General features: G+C 37.3%; 1 protein-coding gene across 3 annotated transcripts; it reads right to left on the bottom strand.

Annotated features, from left to right (window-relative positions):
- Window positions 1-20: 20 nt before the first annotated feature.
- LOC116262084 (copper-transporting ATPase PAA1, chloroplastic) lies at window positions 21-20,178 on the bottom strand. 3 transcript variants are annotated; one of them, XM_031641151.2, is made up of 17 exons: window positions 19,607-20,177; window positions 19,101-19,154; window positions 18,192-18,345; window positions 13,582-13,656; window positions 13,109-13,389; window positions 12,724-12,957; window positions 11,611-11,709; window positions 11,123-11,272; window positions 10,100-10,246; window positions 9,317-9,367; window positions 9,040-9,212; window positions 7,490-7,622; window positions 6,845-6,942; window positions 4,063-4,303; window positions 2,452-2,655; window positions 1,874-1,954; window positions 21-337 (listed from the first exon to the last, which is right to left on the bottom strand). In XM_031641151.2, exons 1-17 carry the CDS (start codon window positions 20,057-20,059, stop codon window positions 104-106), a joined length of 2,862 nt encoding a protein of 953 aa, XP_031497011.1. In that variant the 5' UTR covers window positions 20,060-20,177; the 3' UTR covers window positions 21-103. The 3 variants fall into 3 exon arrangements, with proteins under 3 accessions (XP_031497011.1, XP_031497013.1, XP_031497012.1); XM_031641153.2 differs by having other exon boundaries at window positions 19,558-19,697; XM_031641152.2 differs by lacking the exons at window positions 21-337; window positions 1,874-1,954 and having other exon boundaries at window positions 2,458-2,645; window positions 19,607-20,178.
- Between the last annotated feature and the right edge of the window lie 592 nt (window positions 20,179-20,770).

Genomic DNA, 20,770 nt, shown 5'->3' with positions numbered 1-20,770 from the left:
CGTTTCTGGCTTTAGTCAGAGCTCTCTCCCTCTCCCCTACAATGCCAATGGGACAGGATTGTTCGTCCAAATATGCGACCTGAGAAGATGTACTCAATCAGTTTCATGCATTCTTCCAGTATGTTTTATGCAACTGATTGCCTTTGTGGTTGCTAGAGCCCATCTCCTTGGGAGATGGTTTATAGAGGGGCCTCCTTACACCGTACTTTATCCGCAGCAGCAATGAATTGGCCATCACACAAACTGAACTTAGACCCATCAAAGCCCCAGCTATGGATGGCGTCAGCATCGGGCCATTAAATGGAAGCAACAAACCAGCTGCTATTGGAAGGCCAACCTGCAAAAAATTGACCCAGTATTCTCTTAAATGCTATCAGACAGCCTCGGTAAAGCACCAAATGAGAATTGTCATCCACACGTAAAGATGATATCAGGAAAGCATTACGGAAGCAATGCCATGTAGACAGGAACCAGGGACAATATCTTATACTGAGGTAAGTTCGACAAGCACAGCACCATTTCCAAAACAGTGGTCACGAGGAAAGTAGTCCATTCATGGTTTTACCACCTCTCTCTCTCTCTCTCTCTCTCTCCGTGTCTCTGTGTGCGTGTGTGAGGGTCAGATAGTACTGGTAGGATGATACTCCTCTTTAAGATGCATAAATTAATTACAGAAGCAGAAAAAAGTCAACTGAATCACTTACGTCCACACAAAATCCAACCTATACGGTGAAAAACCATGAAGTTCTAGACCATTTTGGGATTTTGAATAATGAAAATAACAACCATGAGGTCAGTTTCATGAAAACGAGACATGAATGTACACACTCTCTCTCTATGTATGAAAAGAACCAAAAGCCTAAGCCTATTCAAAGTATCTAATATACACATTGGGTGTATATTAGGTTTTAGCAAAATTTTCCCTTCTAATCGTATAAATTAAGGCCTACCAACCAACCACATCTACACTCTTGATTTGTGTAAAACCATCAGAATTCAGCAAAAATAGAGGGAGTTTGGTCAGATCAGTCTCAAAATGGGACTGGTCCAACACTTTCTGATATATATGGAAGAGAGGGGATTGTCCTACCATCATATTCTCTGTGACCTCTTCCCATCCTCATAATATATATATATATATATATATATATATATATATAAAAAGTCACTTCCGTCATATGCCAAATAGTAGCTGGATAACTAAAATTTAAAATGTCACTAAAAAAACCATAAATCATTGGGAAAGCCACCATAAACCATGGTTAATGCCAATTTAGTGACTTTTTTAGTAACGGATTTTCAAAGTAACACACACACACACACATATATATATATACACATATACACTTCTTGTCTGGATATCTCATGTCTCTGCTAAAGAAACCGAATTATTTTTATCAGTAAAACATGCTTCATGGTCCCTTCAGTTAGAAATGTCTAAAATTTTGTAGCTTGAATGTGAACCTGAGACATAACTTATTCTAGATAAACATTTCCTTCAACTTCCTCTACCTTCAGTTGGTATTACAAAGTATCTAAGGTTCTGCTTTTATGTCAATCATAACTACTAGGTATTTTGTGACATTTCCACCTTTTCAAACAGTTTTTGTCAGAATGCTCCACATTCTGAAGCCTATTTTCTCGTCTTTTTCTTTACCAACATTCTTTTTTCCCTTTTCTGATAAACTATCACTACCCTTGCATACTGAAAAAGGAGAAAGAGAAGCAAGAAGCAATTTAATCTTTTAGAAAGTTGCAGCCAACCCCACAAAGGCATGTAAGTTTCTAACACAGAAAGAAAAAACCTGTGAATTGCAACCAAAGCTAGAACATGAAAAAACAAATGGGAAAAGGAGGCAAAGTTAGAACGCACAATGTTATATGCAAACGCCCACCAGAGATTCTGCTTGACAGTCTTCATAGTTAGCCTGCTAAGCTCCAGTGCATCCAGCAACTGCAGGAAGAACATTCATGAAAACAATTTGCGAAATTCATCATTCACTGACAAAAGAATTGCCGTGCTTTAGCTCCCCTTGTTTGCATAGAAAAGCAGGAAAGAAAGCTATCTGCTTACACAAGCAAACATTTCACACACCTAATTTGAATGATGACTGGAGTTTTTGCTATGAAATTTATGTGTCAATCAACGTAGCTTATTTCATCTTATCATTGTGCCCTTATGGTGCATCCAGGTGAGATAATATAATCTGCTTGAAACTAGTTGGAAGGTCAATGCTCCACATTTCTAAAGCTGGCAAACAAGAGATGAAAAATGGTATGCATGATGTGACTTCAGGAAGAATTACAAGCCCAACGAACAAAACTAGCCGTCTTAGATGCTTATTGTCTTCAGACAACTGTAATCAGATTGCACAGTAACTATTTTTCGTGCATACTTTTATTTTGTGGTTAGTAAATAATTTTCTCCTTTTTGAGTAACCATGCAAATACCTGTGTGAGTTTGTCACCCATGAGGACCACAGACGATGCTTCACTAGCTACTCCAACACCCCCACCCATTGCAACTCCTACGCTAGCTGATGCAAGAGCAGCAGCATCATTAATACCATCTCCCACCATAGCTACTGTTTTCCGTTCTTTCTGAAGCTTATGAATGAAACTAAGCTTTCCATCTGGTTTGACTCCTGATAGCACCTAAACCACATCTATGTCAGAATTCATATATTGAGTCAATAAAGGAAAACAAAGCAAACACAAGAAAAGGAAATCAAGAACCACTTCAGTGGATGTAGTCACGAATGTTGACAAGAACAAGCTATTGATTTAGTAAACTAATTATAACTGCCAAGCAATCGTCTCCCTCTTAGGTGTTTCAAGTCATTTGCATGTTACCAGATACATAACACACTTCTAAGACAACAAAAATCAATAACAAAAAATCTTAAGCAGCATAACATGAGAACAAAAATGGCCCAAGTCTATCCTAGCTTGGCTACAGGATAACCTGAGGTATGGACTCGTACTCGCACAGCAAAGTGAAGCTTGTCTCACTGAAGATTGAGAAAAGATACATATAACAACATATTACTTGTTTTTAGTGAAGTCATATGGGGCTGTAGATCAGCCATCATATGCTCGAGATTTGAAGTAGGCCTATGTATGACTATTTGACAACTATTTTGCTAGGTTCTGCTACATAAAATGTTCATACAGTGTGCACATTCAAACAACATTGAGAACTCCTGCTTAGTCCTTATTTGTATATGATATGCTCAGCTTGTGTATGGTTCTGATATGATTTAAACAGACTGCTCTCCAGAACTTCTCCAAGAAAAAAACATTTGATTTATAATGTGAAACATTGGTCAGAAAACAATCCAAGTTGGACACACAAGCTTAATGACATATGACTTGTTTAAGAGGCCAACACAAGAATTACTAGAAAACGAGTCTTTACCAAAGAAAGCTGGCATGTCTTAACAAGCTTATTAGCAATCATAAGATCAAAGCTCATTCTTAGAATGTTTATCCAACACGTAAAAACGCTAAAATAAACTCAACTTCAGCTTGTCCATAGAGGATTTAATCAAGCTTTTAGCTAACCACCTTTTGCACTTCCCGTGAGATGATCTCGATGTTACTTGATCTCACCACCAGCAACAAGCAAACAATACTTTCATGTCTTCAACTATGATAGAAAAAAATAAGCAATTGTACTATGCAACTAGTCGATAAGCATCCCAAAAAACCCAACTCACATAGATACAGGTACTGGTAAAAAAATTTTAGAAAATCTTGGTATGGGGGTACGGCAGAAAAATGTGTGTGTGTGTGTGTGTATACAACACATCATGAAGACAATTTTTAATAGTTTCTTTCATATTTCCTACATATAATCTCATAAAACATAAAGAAACCAACAGAAATATAGTTAAAACATAAGAAAAAAATGAAAAAAAAAAGGTTTGGATCAGTTCCGACCCGAAACCAATCCAAATGTACCACCAGTGTACCAAAAGGTACTCGTACATGGGCATAACCAACAAACCTGTGTGACACAGCAAAAAACCCAAAGCTTTCAAGAGCCGTTACTACAATTACCTTGTCTTTTGGAATGCCAACAATAGAAGCTACATACCCAGCTGAACGCTCCTTATCACCAGACAGCATATAGGTGCTTATTCCCATCTCTGAGAGTGACTTAACCACCTCAACAGCATCATCCCTTATTGTGTCTTCCACATAAATAAGACCAACCAGAAAACCATTGACTCCTACATAAGCCACAGACTGGGTTTCAGGATCTTCTCCTCTAGGAAATGCATAATTCCCAACTCCATTTCTGCAAAATGTAAACCAACTTAAAGTAAACTGTTACACATTAAAGAGTTGGCCTTTATTATGATGTCACACATGCAAGCCACTTCATAGTGCACATATAAACATGTCTCCATGTCGCCTCAAAATTTCTGTTATGACTTATTATGTACTACACCAGATAAACAGAATTTACAGTGTAGAAATATGTAAAATAGGTAAGAAGTTGGAAGAAGAAAGTGACACGATGGTGTAATAGTCACTGGATGTCATCACTCAGCAGCAACTATCATTAATGCATACCATCACTTCACAAGCAAGCACTTTCTGGTGGTACACATTAATCAATATTGCCACATCATAGCTTTAAAAAGTGTGGTTTCCTAATGCACTTGTCAACTTTAAGAACCATCATTAAGTATAGTTTCCGTTTTTCTACATGCTGGCCTTAAGTTTTTCGAAAATGCTGGCTAAATATTGACTCAGTTAGCCCCAGTCCCCAGCAATGCAAATTTATGGATGTGCATGCACATGAGCGTGTGTGCTGAAGCAGGTTGCTTGATTTTAATTAAGAAAACTCATAAAACTAACATATAGATGACAAAGGAGAAAATGGAAAACTGAAATAATACAAGGTTTAGCCTCCAGAAGAATGAGTAAAAAAATAGTAAGAAAAGTTGGTGTGGCCCGAAAATTTCCTCCTTTTTCTGGGGGCACATCAAAAATAATATGGTAGTTTTTTACTTTTTTATAGTTAGTGCTATTTAACTAAAATTGCCCCCTTTCTCTTGTATGTAACTAGTTTGGTTTTTTTTTTTGTGTGCAATAATTTGAATTATTGACTCATCTATACACTTTTATACTGTGGACATAATTAGGAAACTGCACATTAATCAAAGACAAGATTCATATCGAATACAATATGGAAGCAACATACATCACATGTGAAAACCTTGGAAAAAGGAACTTACAACCAACAAAGAATTGTCCATAATCTATAAGAATATGAAAAAACTTCTTTTGATGATTTTACAATTTTTTACATTTTTAGTTTTTCATATTTTTGTTTGACTTTTTAAAGTTGGCTGAGCAAACCAAATTTTGCTAAAGAGATGCACCTCAGGACTCTGAGCTCCTTCAATTTGAAGTCCTAAGTTCCTAACACAATCCCATCTCCCCACCATTCTCCCCACCCCCACAAAAAAAGAAAAGGCAAGTTGAAGAGTGCTCTAGATGGTTCTTCTATCGCGACATGTACAAATGTGAGATATACTAAAGCCTACATGTGCACCAGACCCATTATTAAATATTTCTTTCAACCCTATCCATCACATCATCCTAAAGACATTGAGATAGACCAATATTTTTGGGAAGCAAAAGGTAGAAAAAGGAGGTTCAACTTGAATTTGTGAAAACTGAAGATCAAGTTTCAAACTTTCCCAAAACGAAAAGCGACCAAAGACAGATTTTGGATGTTAGAAAGGCAAATTATCCATGGTACAGAACTATGTAAAACTTGAGAGAGAGTGAAAAGAAGTTATTGGTTTGATTGGATCCAAACTTAAGCGAAAGCCAGACCTAGTTGCCCACAATTTTACCACTTGTGCCTTCAGTAATGGCACTTTACACTTTCTTCATGTTGTTTAAGGGTATTTCTGTGCCCTGTAAATGTTATATATATGATTGGATCCAAATTTAAGCGAGAGCCAGACCTAGTTGCCCTCAATTTTACCCCTTGTGCCTTCACTAATGGCACTTTACACTTTCTTTATGTTGTTTAAGGGTATTTCTGAGCCCTGTAGATGTTTATATATATATATAAACAGTTCCGCCGTGTGGTGGCTGGGAGTTCTGTTTGATTGCAACCCCTTCTCTTCTTATTCAAAATATCTTGGATGAGATCAAAATCCAACATCCCGTGTGCCTTTTTGTGCCAATTAAGTATTTTGTGTTTATCCATGAAGAAGATGACTCACAAAAAATATGCAAAGCCAGAAACTTCTTTCATTACCAGGATATCCTACCCAATCATCAGTACATATTAGATAACCAAATCGTAGCTGATTCCTTTAATAGGTAAATCAAGCATGAAAGAGCCACTAAGTCACTGACTTATCTCTTGTTCTCTTCATGCTTTCCTGTAGGAGGATGACAAGATTTGCCCTTGCCTTCTTTATCAAGGATCAGATGCTTCACTGCACTAAAGCTACATTAGTTTATGAAAAAGCTCAACTTCATACCATAATTTGATTTCATCCATCGTTCCTCTATTAATTTCTATTCCGAGAAGAGTCACAGTTCACCTAATTCTTCCAAGGAAAACTGTGTTGGCAACCTTTCCCCCTTCACTTATTAGCAGAGTGACCTTGTTGTGGTGATTATATGAAGACCACAATGTACTATAAAGCTTAATGGTTAACCGCAATGTACGATAAATCTTAACCAGAAAAACTTGACACAACCTCAAGGGAACTTTCAACAACAAACAGCAAATAGACAAGCAAATTAATGCTGCAAATGAGGTTCACTTACCAGATGAAACATTTTCAAGCATAGAAACACTCACCTCAAGAGCCAATCTTGCGTACCAACCAATACTTCTTTATGCTCAACAACTGCCATAGCACCAGAACCTGGTTCCTCCTTAAAAGAACCATCAGCTGCCTAGCCATAAACATTTCAAATTAAAGTAAATATTTATGATCAAATAGAAACGTTGGAAAAAAATTATAATAAGTGCATAAGAATTTGGACAACAGACACCATAGGTATGTGACTATTGGGCACAAAATTCCACTGCCAAGATGACTACATCAGTGAGAAAATGTCAGCCTGACTTTGTTGCTCGTCAGGGTTTTGTATGTGCATGTAGGGCTGCATAGCTCTGAGGCACACAGACGCCCCTTTATGCACAGATCCCCACAAACATCAGAGAGAGAGAGGGAGAGGGAATCAACTTGAATAGACAATTTTGGGTAAAACTAAACTAAATATAAAAAGAGAATCACAATCTGAGTTAGACTTAAACACATTCAGCTGGGTGCGCCGGTATTTTCCACGTCAGAATGAGCTTTGACTGTGCCCTGTCTGAGTTACAGTAAATATCAGGCAAGCAGCAGCAGCACATCAAACTTAGGGCCTTAGGCCTGTGCTTGAAAGATAGCACAAAGGAACTATAAGAATCATGATGCAGTGAAGGTGAAAAAGTCACCTTTCCATATGTACAACCAACTGCTTCTGCAGCTTTCACAATAGCTTTTCCAATTGGATGACTGGAATTTGATTCAACTGCAGCAGCTAATCTCAGAATTTCAAACTCCAGAACCTTAGGTTCCAAGTGTGCACTGTAACAGCAAGAATATTATTAACATGAATTTCAGAGAGTTCCATTATTACATGTTTGGCAACTACTTTCCTCATGGTTTACCTGCCCTAAAAAGCAGATACAGCAGCTAAGAAAGATATTTAGGTTTCTGTAAAGGTTTTTTCATGTCAATACAAGAAATCCAACTGATAGGTGCAGACCAAGTTTCAGTGTGAATTGACCTGTTCCATAAACAAACAAATGCTCAAGGAAACTGTAGACCTACAGATATGACCTAAAAACTGAGTTTCCAACGACAGAATTTTAAGAAGGATTTAGTAAAAAATCAACATCCCAAAATATACTGAAACATGTCAAAATTTTACTGCTCAAGCAAGAAAAGCAATGATCTCAACATTCAATTGTTGGCATGGTTCCTACTAAGCAAGTGACAAACATACATGTGGTCAGATTGCATAATGAATGAGTCTAGTGTTCTCTGATTTGAGTAACACATTTGGGACTCAATGTTTTGCGACCAATCTGACTGTCAGGCTATGTAAACACCTAACCTATGTCACATGAGTACGGGTACGGTTCGAGTACCAGTGTGGGTACGGGTATGGACCATTTCAAAAAACTTGGGTGCGGGGGTATGGCCGTACACACACACACACACACTGGTATATATATATATATATATATATATCAAAAAATTTCAAACAGAATAACATATTCACACATATATATATCAAAAAATTACATACCGGTACCGTGCGGATACTCCTCCTTAAGAGGAGTACCCATGTTACATAGCACCTAACCCATTTCCTTGCATATATATATATATATATATATATATACAATTATCTCCCCATTTTTTATAACAAATCTTCTTGGTTAAAATCTGTTGTTACTGTTTCAAAGATTCCTAGAGTGTTCCCATGGATGATCACTCTTAAAAGCATGGCAATGTGAGCTTTATGGCTCTTAAAGAGATCCTTCTATTGGTAATACCATTTCATTTGTGAACCTTGAAAGCCTGTGCTGCAAGGAATAATGTAAAAGAAAACCACCTAACATAGGGTGTAAACCAATCATGTAGCAACCCAACCCACTCATGGGCTCGAGCTCCTGGTCTAACGGATCCCAACCCGCCTCCTAGCAGTTCCGATTCCAGCTTGAAGAAAACTAGAAACCAGGACAACTAACTACTTTAACAAGCCCCTTTATAAGTCCTTGAAGATCCCTCACAATCTTCAATACAGGACTAAACTTTTAGAGTGTATAAGTCAAACCACTGTCAAGCCTTCATTGGTAAACGAACCAAGCATTGCATATGAAACAAGAAAAATTTGCATCAGAAATAAAGTCGAGCAATTATGAGAATAAACCAAAATTGAAATATTTGAATTACAAAAATCATTCATATCAGACAGATTTCTCTTTAACTCAACTTTGAAGCATTTGCTTCATCAGAAGCTATGGTGATAACTTTGGTTACGATAGGCTTCCCAGTGGTCAGAGTCCCAGTTTTGTCAAATACGACTGTGTCAACCGAAGCAAATTTCTCCAAGATGTCTCCACCACGAATAAGCATTCCCCTGGTCGCCCCTAAAGAAGTTCCCACCTGTACAAAAAGGTATTACATAATTAGAAGTCCACCTTCTGAAATCAGATCATACCTGAAAGCATAAAACCATTCATCTCTGTAGCCTAGTCTCTACAGCTTACCAGTACAGCTGTTGGTGTAGCAAGCCCTAGTGCACATGGACAGGCAACAACCTGGAAAAAACCGCAATGACAAGGTTACAACATGGAGACAACTAAACTCTTTTTTAACATAACACTTACCATATTAACATGATACAGTAGCATGTATTATGACAAACCAAAAGTATGCACCAATGCTGGACAGCAATCCATGTTTGCATATGAAGGAAATACGTGAATGTTCTGGCAACCAAAGGTATGAACATCAACTATATAGTCCTCCTAGAAAAAAGTTATATCACAGTAGCAAAGTCGGTCCTGATGATTGATGAAGAAAAGAGAAGGGCGAGAAATGCAAGAACAGCTAGTTGAGGATTAAAACTTGCACCTACAAGGAAAGTGATAAAGGTGGCTGCCTGAAAAAAGAAAATCATCTAATACGCTCTCAAGTCATAGCTGGAAAACTGCAGCAAATTTATACAATGTTAACTCAGGAGATCGTTCCATGTATCCATTATAATTTCAGACTAAACAGCAATATTGACAAACTGGAAGAGACAATGAAATTCTCAGGTTAATTCATAATCTTAAGTTGGACATTCCAGATTTAAACTTGTAAAGAAGAGAATACCTATAATGATGCATGAGAAAAGACTATAGCAGGGATTTTCTGAAAAAGGATTTAACCAAATAAACAAATGCAGTTGAAAAGCGTTGATTATAACTACATAAGTTAAGCCTTCATCTATACAACTAGTATGATAGATGATGAAATGAAAAACTTAATTCTTTTCAAGAGCATACCAGAACGCTGCAGGAGAGTTGCAATGCTAAGGAAACTGGACCTCCATGTTGGATAACAGCTGGCAGAACTTGTGAACCAAAGTTTTTCCAGACCAAAAATGTCATGGCTGAAAGTGCTATGACTCCATATGTAAAGACACCAGCAACCTAAAACCAAAGGCAGTTGATGCTTAAACGTAAGGAAAAAAATTCAACACATCGAACAAAGGAGCAACACGAGGAACAAAGAATGACAGATAGGGCTAAGCAGGCAACAAATAAATATAAAAAAGTGAAAAAGCAGATAAACAGTCGCTAATATCAGCAATAGTTTCAAAACTCTATAGTTTCATCAGCAAAACAACTCAGTTTGATAATAACAGCAAAATATCATGTTACTTTCAAAATATCACCATCAGCAAATTTTAGGATATAGCATCACATCATGAAATTTTTGCAAGTTGAGTTATAAATACATGAGTTCTAACTGCATGCTTTGTCTGCCCTTGAGTTCCAAACCAGTTCGATGCTTATATGGCATACAATCAAGATTAAGAACATGAAACTAACCTGAAAGATAGAAACGATACAATAAAACAAGATGCATATGACCCTCAATGTTGCTAGCTAATCTATTTTAGAACTAACAGTGAGGAGAAGTAAAACAAAAGTATGTTTAGAAAGAAGGACAGAGTTTGCATTAATTGTACAGAAACCAGTCTTTCATTTACTTAGAACGAAACATGTATGATGCAAGGTGATTAAATCATTAAATACACCAATGAGCAACATGTGTTTGCACATACACAGCATGAGAAGTCAATACTTCATTAGGGAAGCATGACAAAGAAAAGTAGAGACAGTCACTCTGAGATTTTTTTTATTTTTTTTTTTAAAAAAGCATTGATTATTTTTGCACAGTTCTGATTATATATTCCTATTGGTTTACATGTACAACAGCCTTTAAAAGCCACCTATATAACCAACATATGTTGCTGTTGAATCTTCTAACTCATAAGAGTGCGTGGTTGCAAGACGAAGTACCTTGTCTGCAAGGCATTGTACAGGGGCCTGTCTATTTTGTGCATTGGTCACAAGGCGAACAATATCTGAGATGAGAGACTCACCACCTGGTCTTCTTACTTCAATTGTGAGTTTTCCATTTACGTTTATAGTTCCTGCATTAACTTCGTTCTACAACAAGACAACAAACTTTCTTAGGCAGCAAGCAAAATTACCTCAGCAGTCAAAAGCACTAGGTGGGCCTAGGTAGACCTTAAAAAAGGCCAAGGCAAGGCCTGGGCAGGCCGATAACAGTAAATGAAAGAAGAAAAGAGGAGGAATGAGGAGGAGAAGAAGAAAGGTAAAAGTAGAAGGAAAAAAGAATGAGAAGAAAATTTAGAACTTTTTTTCAACTGGGATACTAGGTGCCCAGCCTTGGAAAGGTAGGCACCTAGGTATGCCTTTGGCTACTAAGGAAATGACCAGAAATAGGAAACATGTCAAGTATTAGTGCAGGACATAAGAAGTACCCCGTGCAATTTCAAAACTGGAAGAGGCTCTCCAGTGAAGCTGGATTCATCAACAGAACTTCTACCAGCAACAACAACGCCATCCACTGGAATCCGATCCTAAACAATGACATCATGAGTAAAATAATTGTGATACTCATGATTACAAGATTAACTGTCATTCTTCAAAATCAACAGTCCAAAGCAATAATGGTATGGCTAAGAAAATCATGTCACACAGGCATGAGAGATCTGACCTATAAAACATAGGGAACAAGGAATATATATATATATATATAAAGAGAGAGAGAGAGAGAGAGAGAGAGAGAAGGAGACGGGTAAATTATGAGGGCTTGTGAAGTATGAGAAACATTTTGAAGTTTGAACCATCTAATCAACCTAATAGGATGGCTTACAACCTGCCATATCAAAAGTAATTTTGTCAAGTCAAAAGTGGTACCTGTTATCCCCCGTTTTGAATCAATATTTTCATGTGCCAAGTTGTAAGCCCGTGTGATTAGATTGATCAAAGCATGAGGGTGGTTTTTGAAAGTTTTATAAGTGTACATGGATATACATTTGTTACCGAGGGTGGTTTTTGCAAGTTTTATAAGTCTACATGGATATACATTTGTTACAATTGTTTGTAGGTGCAACCGAGATAGGTTTTCTATTCCCATCTAAGTTCAACCCTGTAGACATGATCCAACAGGTTGGCTTAGTGGAGATTGACTTTTGGTTGTCAGATCTTGACACAACTCGTCTGGTGATTAAACAACCGATGACTGAAAATATATCAAAGTTTATAAGTTCAAACAATCAATGACCGAAAATATATCAAAGTTCATAGGCTCAAGAAAAATTCCTTTTTGTCAAAAAATAAACAGAATGGTAACTGGTAAGGTTTTTGTCATACTGCAGTTGCACATTTCCACCACTTGGTTAGGTAAAACTTGGATTATGCATTCTAAATTTTATATATATATATATCTAAATTATATATATATATATATATATATATATATATATAGAGAGAGAGAGAGAGAGAGAGATGGTCCATAAATTTATATAGTGAAAAAAATCCAAATCCTACATATAACCAGCACTCCTAGAACAAAAGGCCTGCATACTCACTCCTGGAAGAACAACAATCTTGTCTCCGATAGATAGAGTATCACATGGAACATCAACAAGTGCATGTGATCCTTCCATGTCATTATCCATTACAAGGCGAGCTTTTCTTGGAAGTACACTCAGAAGTCCAGTCATATCACTTGTTGCCTTAATTTTTGCTCTCTGTTCGAGATTTCTACCCAAAAGCACAAAAGCTAACAGCATAATGGGCTCCTCAAAGAATGTCTTCCAACCCTGATAAGAAAAAAGTAAGACGTTCAGCAATAAAAGGGAAAAAAACCAACAGCAGCATAGTTACAATGTAAAGTCCTTCCAAAAGGCCTTTCCATCTGCAACTACAGAAGCTCCAGAAGAGCAAAGCTAGTTAAGGAACTGTGAAATGCACCAGTTTTGGCAACAACACGGCCATTGAACTGACAGTAAATGAAGATATTGCCCCAAGACTGACTAAAGTATTCATGTTTGGTGCTCCTCTTAACAGGCTTTTTATCCCTTCGTACATTATTTGACGCCCAGGACCAAACAATGTAAGCATAGACAATGACATGTGAAATCCAACAGAATGTAGCGCGTGTATCCAGGAAGGCACATTCGCCCCAATAAAATGAAGTGCATGTCCAACAAGACACACAGCACATAGTGCCCATGAGACTGCAAGGTCCCTACCTGTAAACTTGGGCAAGAAGAAGAATAGTTAGCATTAGCTCATAATAGACGCACGCAGACTGTATAAAACAGAGGAAATGCATCATACAACTAAGACGACAATTTCATTCAGTGCACAAAATGAACTATGCAAGAAAAAGAGAAAAGAAACTAGTAACAAGACCAAACCAAAAATACAGAAAGAAAATTTACCACTTTTTTTCAAAAGATGAAGCTTTTCCATTCTCTTTCGCTCAAAAACTGAATTCAAGTCTTCCCTTGAAAAGGCTGCAAAAACACAAGCATACAGATTTCCAAACTTGTAGTAGGAAGATTACTTAACAGAAGCAAGAATAAGTTGGAAGATAAAATAAATAATGAATCATAAGAAAATTGTGAGATACATTCAAAGATCCATGCAATTGAAATTATGTACAAGACCATCAGAAGGTCACCGGGATGGACAAATTTATCTGTCATCATCAATTGGGAACTCATAGTAAGAGAACCAACTGAAGATAAAAGCAATAATAAGCAAATGCACATTTGAAAAATGAAAACAAATTTTATTACGTTCCTATGTGAAAATTCTGTGCATCAAGCCAGCAAAGAAACAGGAGCAAGTACAAAGAGGAGATCACATAAAATATGCCGGAAGAATAGATATCAACATTTAAACTGCTACCATCTCAAAAAACCACCACAAATTCCAGCAAGAATTTTTGCCAGTAATGGATACTTATCTATGTTTGCATCATTTAGATGAAGAAGAATAAAGCTGCATAAACCATCTTGATTCATGCATAGAAATTGTGAATTATTTTTCAGGTTTGCCTTAGGGATGCAAACCGAAAGAAGACTCTTGATTAACTAAACACGAGCAGAGCAGTACAAAATATGCCATTTATTTGTTCCTACTTGAGAAACGCATGATGCTGAAGAGAATGAACTTTTACACTTTGAAGTGCTGTTAGGTTCATGCTTATTTACCTAAACTGCTGTTAAATATACAGAAAATTAGCTTGGGCCAACTAGGATTCACTTGTTTATACATTATAGCAAATACTCTCCGACTCTCCATACATGATAGCCTGTAGACAACATGTATAGTTGCACATCAACGTACAGATAAATCTTTTAAGCAACAAGCCTGATCCCAAGACTTGGGGCAAATTGTTTGTGCCTTTATAGTTTAGTTATTGTCACACATCATTATAGGGTTTCATTGGGGAAGTACTTCTCGGACATTAATCGAGAAGTTTGTTTTTCTGGGGAAAATATCAGGAGTTCAAAAATTTTCATATACACATACAATAGAAAGTAACAAACTATCAGTTATCTACTAATTTTCCTAAAGGATCAAAGAAAGAAAATAAAAAAAAATTACTAACATGTCAAAGAAACCCAACAAACTTGGAATGTATTAAAAATGATTTTTTGAAATAACCTCTGAAAATATCATTATTAAGTATTAACATGATATTTTTGTTCTGACAATATTTTGGAACTATCACAAATTTTTGCTTTTTTTTTCATTTTCCCTTATTTTTTATTTTCAAAACAAGGGGGAAAAAGCGCTGACATTTGTGGTAATGCATTAGCATTGTTCATTGGTATGTTCATATATTGAACTACATCCTAATCTTTTATCAGTTAACTCTGACCTGAATCGGAGACGCATGAGATAAATGCAAACTGCTTCAATTGTGATTTCGAAGATGCAACAAAGCACATCAAGCCCTGAAGAAGATGGCCCCACTTAGCAAAGACAGCTGTTTTGACCTGAAACCTTAAATAAAGAAGAATTGAAATGCCGCCAGCAGCCAAGACATCATAGTAGCTGCAGCAGCCTGAGGTCAGAAACCAGGCTTGCAAATGGGGGGTCTGGCATAATGGTTGATTGTTTCTGGTTATAGGCACTGAAATGAAACAGGTTCTAACCAAACCCCTGCCATATTGAGATGTCCCACATCAGAATTGGTTGTATCCTTACAAGAAATTCATGGGTAACATACCCAAAATTTAAATAAATATCCCTGAAAACCAGGCACCTGCTTGATTTTTATAGTAATATCACTTTTTATAGTAATCTATTTGATTAGACCATACTCAACCGCTTTGTACAAGGTCAGGTGCTAGTTATCACAGAGATGAAAATTAGCCCCTTCTTGAATGTAATTACATTGGTAGACATTCTATTTAAAACATCAGGCATGTTTTTTCTAAATTAACCCTATGCTTTATATGTGCAGAAGTATCCATATTTAGAATGCAAGGTCTTCAAAGTCTTTCAATGCACCCAAGTTCAGCACCACCAAGAGCTGGCCTCTTAATGATGCTGGGGTCCCATGCAGCGGATAGAAAAGAACACCAAATCACGGATTTGAATCACATTTAAGCTCTTAGAAAGAAATGCAGCTTCATCAACTAACTTATTTTTGAAACGAATGCAGCTTCACTAGCCAACAGATGATGCTCATGGAATTTTCATGGCAGCATATACATGCAGCCAGTCAATATGTATCAGAAAGGTTTGTTTGCTCAGCATACTGCTCTGTGGAAAAGATTGACAAGGACCAAAATGCTTCAGCAAAGATTTTCAGCTTTGGCCATTCTGTAGTGCAGGTACCAGACTACAGCATAGAGGGACATAAATGAATAGACCAAGGGACTTCTCATGAGAGAAAACCAAAGGAATGCATCCTTTAAGGAAAGAAAGAAACAAACACACAGATAGGACCCATACCTATTACCTATCGAAGCCATAACAGGCCCTTGCAGGACTGGTTAGCTATGTTACAAGAACTCTTTTAGAGATAGTTGCACGCCTGCAGCATGTGCTGGTGCAGGTATGGGTGCTGTATGATTCACCAAATTCAGTCTTCAATATCTGTACACATCAGACTTGCCTTGGACTGAAGCTAAGTGTTGTCAAAGGAGTCATAAACTCATTACTTCATTAGCTTAGCCTGACAAACAACTTATTCATATATAGTTATGTAATCTTCCTTCCATTTAAGGTTTGATATTAAGAATTCCATGCTTGCCCACACTTATGTGGCAAGATATACATCCATACCACAATATTACATTAGAAACAGACAAAATAAGGAAAATGAAGAAACGTAAAAAGAATCCCAATATTTTCAAGAATGTATATTATTCCATTTCAAACTTTTTTGTTTATTTTAACGTTTTAATAAGTGTTGTGAATTTTATCAATGATTTGGTAAAGAAAATAGTAAAAACTCAAAATTTCAAAACTTTTTTCTATTATTTTTCCAAGAAAAACAAACTTTCCCATTAATACCTGAAAAATACCTCACTGATAAAAGCTCAAGAACGATATTCAGACAAAGTTACCTACATACATCACACACACACACACACACACACACAAAGAAACCATGCCTTTAGTTTTTTTAGAAAATGCTGCACCAGTACCTACATCTATGTGACAGCATGGTAGATGCATCCACCACAATAGTAGCTTCAAGCCATACTCAACAAACTTAACACATGCATCCAATTAATTTGCTTTAAGCCACTATCTATGGGATCAGACGATCCAAGCCACTGCTTAGAAACTATAATATAGCCTTGGATTATGTGTGTTTGAGAGAGAGAGCAGTTTGAGGAGCTAAACAATTTTCTAGTAGCAGCTATTAATAATAGGCTAGACAACTTTAACAAATTGATGGCTTCACTCAAGTTACTTATGATTCTGTGAATTCACCTATCTCAACACCACAGACATGCAAGCGTAATTCATGGACAGTTTGAAGGATGTTGACTCGGCATTTTCTAATGCTTATGCACATGGCTGTAAGTGTGCACATTTGGTCAGCCCAAACCAGCCTGATTTGATAATTCAAGGACCAAAAAGCCCAAAAGCAACAAAAACTACTCTAACCCAAACTTATCAAGCTGAGTTAAGCCCAAGGCCAATTGAGTTGGCCTTGCAAAAGCTAGTCTAACACCTGCTTCACAAGCTTGATCAAGTTGTCAAATTGGTTGAATTGGTTTCAACAGTCATCAAACCAAAATGACATTCTTAGCAATTTCTCAGGAGTTCTTTTAGAAATGAGTTTTCTTGGGAAGATTTTGTGGAAGTTTCAGAAATATTAAAAAATAAAAAGTACAAAACGTTATCAAATTCTTTTCAAAGACATTGAATAACACTAAAAACAGAAAAGAGAACACATAAACAGAAAGGTTCCAAAAGTATAAGAAAATACATGCTTAAAATGTGTAAAAAATTACTAAAGCAAAATTCACATAACTATCACGATACGATTGAAATAATATCACTATATATATATATATAAAAACAATGGTTCTTGAATTTCTCATAATATATATTTTTTAACCTTAGTTTCACAACCTTATCGCAAAAATTATAGTAGTCATTTATACGAGACAGAACTCCAAAAGTACCATAAAGCATCACCTTTCCAATTAGTTAGCCAACTGCTTTGATGTGCCACGACAGAGAACTACTGCAGGTCCATTTTGCCAGCACAAATTCATTAAAAGCATTCATTTGTCATTCATGCTTCCACAATCTAAATGATCCCAATCCTTTTCTAATGGCCTAACAGCCATGGGTTAAGCAAATGTGTTTCTTCTCGACCATTCACTACCAAGCAAATACATTCAACAAAGATGAAAATTTTATGGACACAAATGCTCAAGATACCTTCATTTATGATTCTTTTGCAAATTTTTAATACAATAGTTGCATACAACCACATGGAACAGGTTCCACTAGAATGTGGTGTAGAACAATACAATCAAGTATTTTTGGTCTTACAAATGCTTACTTCGCAAGTTAGACTTAAATCCACAACTTGTCAAGTGTGCAGCAAGTTTTTCACCCAAATCCTGCTTCCAGTTCTGCATGTCCCGCACTTCTGGTACAGGCCATACAACTGCTGTCTCAGTTGCAAGGTTGACATTGGCAGCTGATACCTGCGACTGTTTCATATACAATATCATTCACCTACTGCACAAAATGGCAACTAGGTGGAAGGTGTACAATTTCACTGCAAGAAGCTAGGAAGTCGGCAACATCAGATGCAGAATATCATAGAACCAGCTATTAATCACATAAACATATAGCCCTATAAATGAACACTCAGAAAATCTAGAAAATGAAGGGAACGACCAAGTTTACATAAGCTATCAAATGATTTTTTCAAGACCAGAAAAAATTCCTGGATAAACATTTTGTTTTGATATTTGAGGGTTGCTGGATAATGTAGCATCGAATACCCATTCAGAACTAGGCATAAAGCCAAACCAACGTAAACTGAACCGACAGTTGGGATAAAATAAGGGGACATGAAGCTTGTGGAATGTAAAACCCAGCAACAAATGAAAGGTGATCCAAGAAGGATTCAGATAAAAACTTGGACAGGTAGGGTATACATGTTTCACAGATCCAAGTGTTTAGCCTACACGCGATTTAAGTCGCTTCCTGAATCTGTAGCTCTGCTAATCGGCTAATTATTTATCATGCCAAAGCCTACTAAAACAACGTTTTTAATTAAGAAAACCAGCAGAGAGTATTACTAAAAAGTGAATTTTTCCTACATCCAAGTAGTAACCAGATGCCGCAACAGAACAACTTAACCAGGATCCGCCGACTTCAGAATAAAATGGACCATACACTTTATGATTCTTTAAGAATTGCAGATGTGGTTCCTAATGGTGAAAGAAAAACGGAATACCTGACTTTCCAAAATACGCTTCACACTTGCTGCACACCCTCCACAAGACATGCCCTGAGAAAAAGGAAACTATGAAACCAGAAGCAAGTGGTCGACCGCTTCTAACAATAATGATCTATTATCATGCTACTTCAATTAATGTCCTGGAAATTGGAAACAAAAATAATTTCCTTCTTCCTTTTTTTTTCAGTGAAAAGCGGGATAAGCAGTTTGAAAATTTTCAGGTTGTAACAAAAAATTCACATATTCAGATGCATGCAACAAAAATCCGATAACAGAGAATAATAAAGCCTTGATCAATTGAGCTTCGAAAATCTCGATATCAACTTCGTGATTTTGCGAATTTTAGATTCCTTCTTTTTTGTCGCAAGTTAACTAAACAGTAGGGAAATTTCATCGAATCATCCCACTGCTGACACTGAAATATAAACAAATAGTGAAAACAATGAGCCACAACCTCTTAACTATCGTTTTCCATGCCCCAAGGGAAATCAATTAGGAATTACCCCAACGTCCAGGACTATGACGTCCACAGACGCCGCCATAACCTCGTCCGAGTCCCCGGCAAGCGATTTCGCATCCGTTGGGCTGCTCGATCCATCGCCGCCGCCACCGTCTCCCCCTTGTCCGTCATCGACACCGCCTCCTCCTCCACCGCTCGCGCCGATTGCCGCTGTACTGGACAGAGAAGCCACGCAATGCTGCATGGAGGGCAGAAATGCCGGGACGCAATTCGCAACATAACCAACAGGAAGCCCACGACGGAGGCGGCCTAGATTGCCGTCAGCGAGACACCTGGACCAACAAAAAGGACGCAGGACATCTCGATTCCGGTAGCTCCTGCAGAAATGGCGGGCGAGAAATAATAAGAAGACGGACGACTTTGAAGACGGGCGCGAGGGTTGGCGTAGGGTGAACAGAAGTGGAGTCGACGTTGCGGCGCGGCATTCCATCGCCATCACTGCTGAAACCGCTGGCCAGAGAGAGAGAGTGTGTGTGTGAGAGAGAGAGAGGATGGCGGGAGGATAGCGCGTCCACGAAAGTAACGCGTGGACGGATTTTGCAGAGCTCGACCCGAGGCAAGAAACGTGACCCTGACGGCTCCCATAGAAAAATTTATGAAACACTCCCTTTGTTTTATCAAGTTACCGGAACACCTGAATTTTAAACATTTTTACATTTCGCGGCCTAATTTAGAATTCCTTTGGAGAGCGATTATGTATCTCCTTGCAAAGTTTACATGTAAATGCTTTCTTTATCCGATCTACCGTGTTTCAATTTCGGTAATGTCGAGGTGCTTTTAATATCTGAATTTGATTTTAGTTAATCGGATTTTTCAGATTTGGATCAAGCTTAAGATCTACTTGTAGCATTTTGATTTTGGATGTGTATTACTAATGATATGATGATCTCACATCCAATGCTGCGATGTTGCATTGGTTGGACCTTGGATTTGACATGGATTTGAAATCCATTTTTTAACACTCTGCAGAAATCTTCTTTATTTATTTAAATAACGAGTTGGACCAAGGCCGGAGGAAGATGGGAGCACTATAAACAAAACAAGATGCTTATTTTCAAGTTAATATTGAAGGGTAATTTTTCTCATTTTACATGTTGATGTTCTTTAAAATTTTAAAATGTTATAAGCAGTGACCCTTCTTGTAAAA

Source organism: Nymphaea colorata, chromosome 10 (genome assembly GCF_008831285.2).
Source record: "Nymphaea colorata isolate Beijing-Zhang1983 chromosome 10, ASM883128v2, whole genome shotgun sequence".
In the NCBI taxonomy this organism is placed as follows: Eukaryota; Viridiplantae; Streptophyta; class Magnoliopsida; order Nymphaeales; family Nymphaeaceae; genus Nymphaea; species Nymphaea colorata.
Note: the sequence above shows the minus strand (reverse complement) of the source record. Positions and strands in the feature narration are given on the sequence as shown.

Coding starts and splice junctions, on each gene's coding strand:
- LOC116262084 (XM_031641151.2), bottom strand. CDS start 20,059: ATGGCGATGGAATGCCGCGCCGCAACGTCGACTCCACTTCTGTTCACC. Junction 19,155..19,606: donor TCATAGTCCTGGACGTTGGG/GTAATTCCTAAT, acceptor CCTTTTTCTCAG/GGCATGTCTTGTGGAGGGTG. Junction 11,273..11,610: donor CAGTTTTGAAATTGCACGGG/GTACTTCTTATG, acceptor GTCTTGTTGTAG/AACGAAGTTAATGCAGGAAC.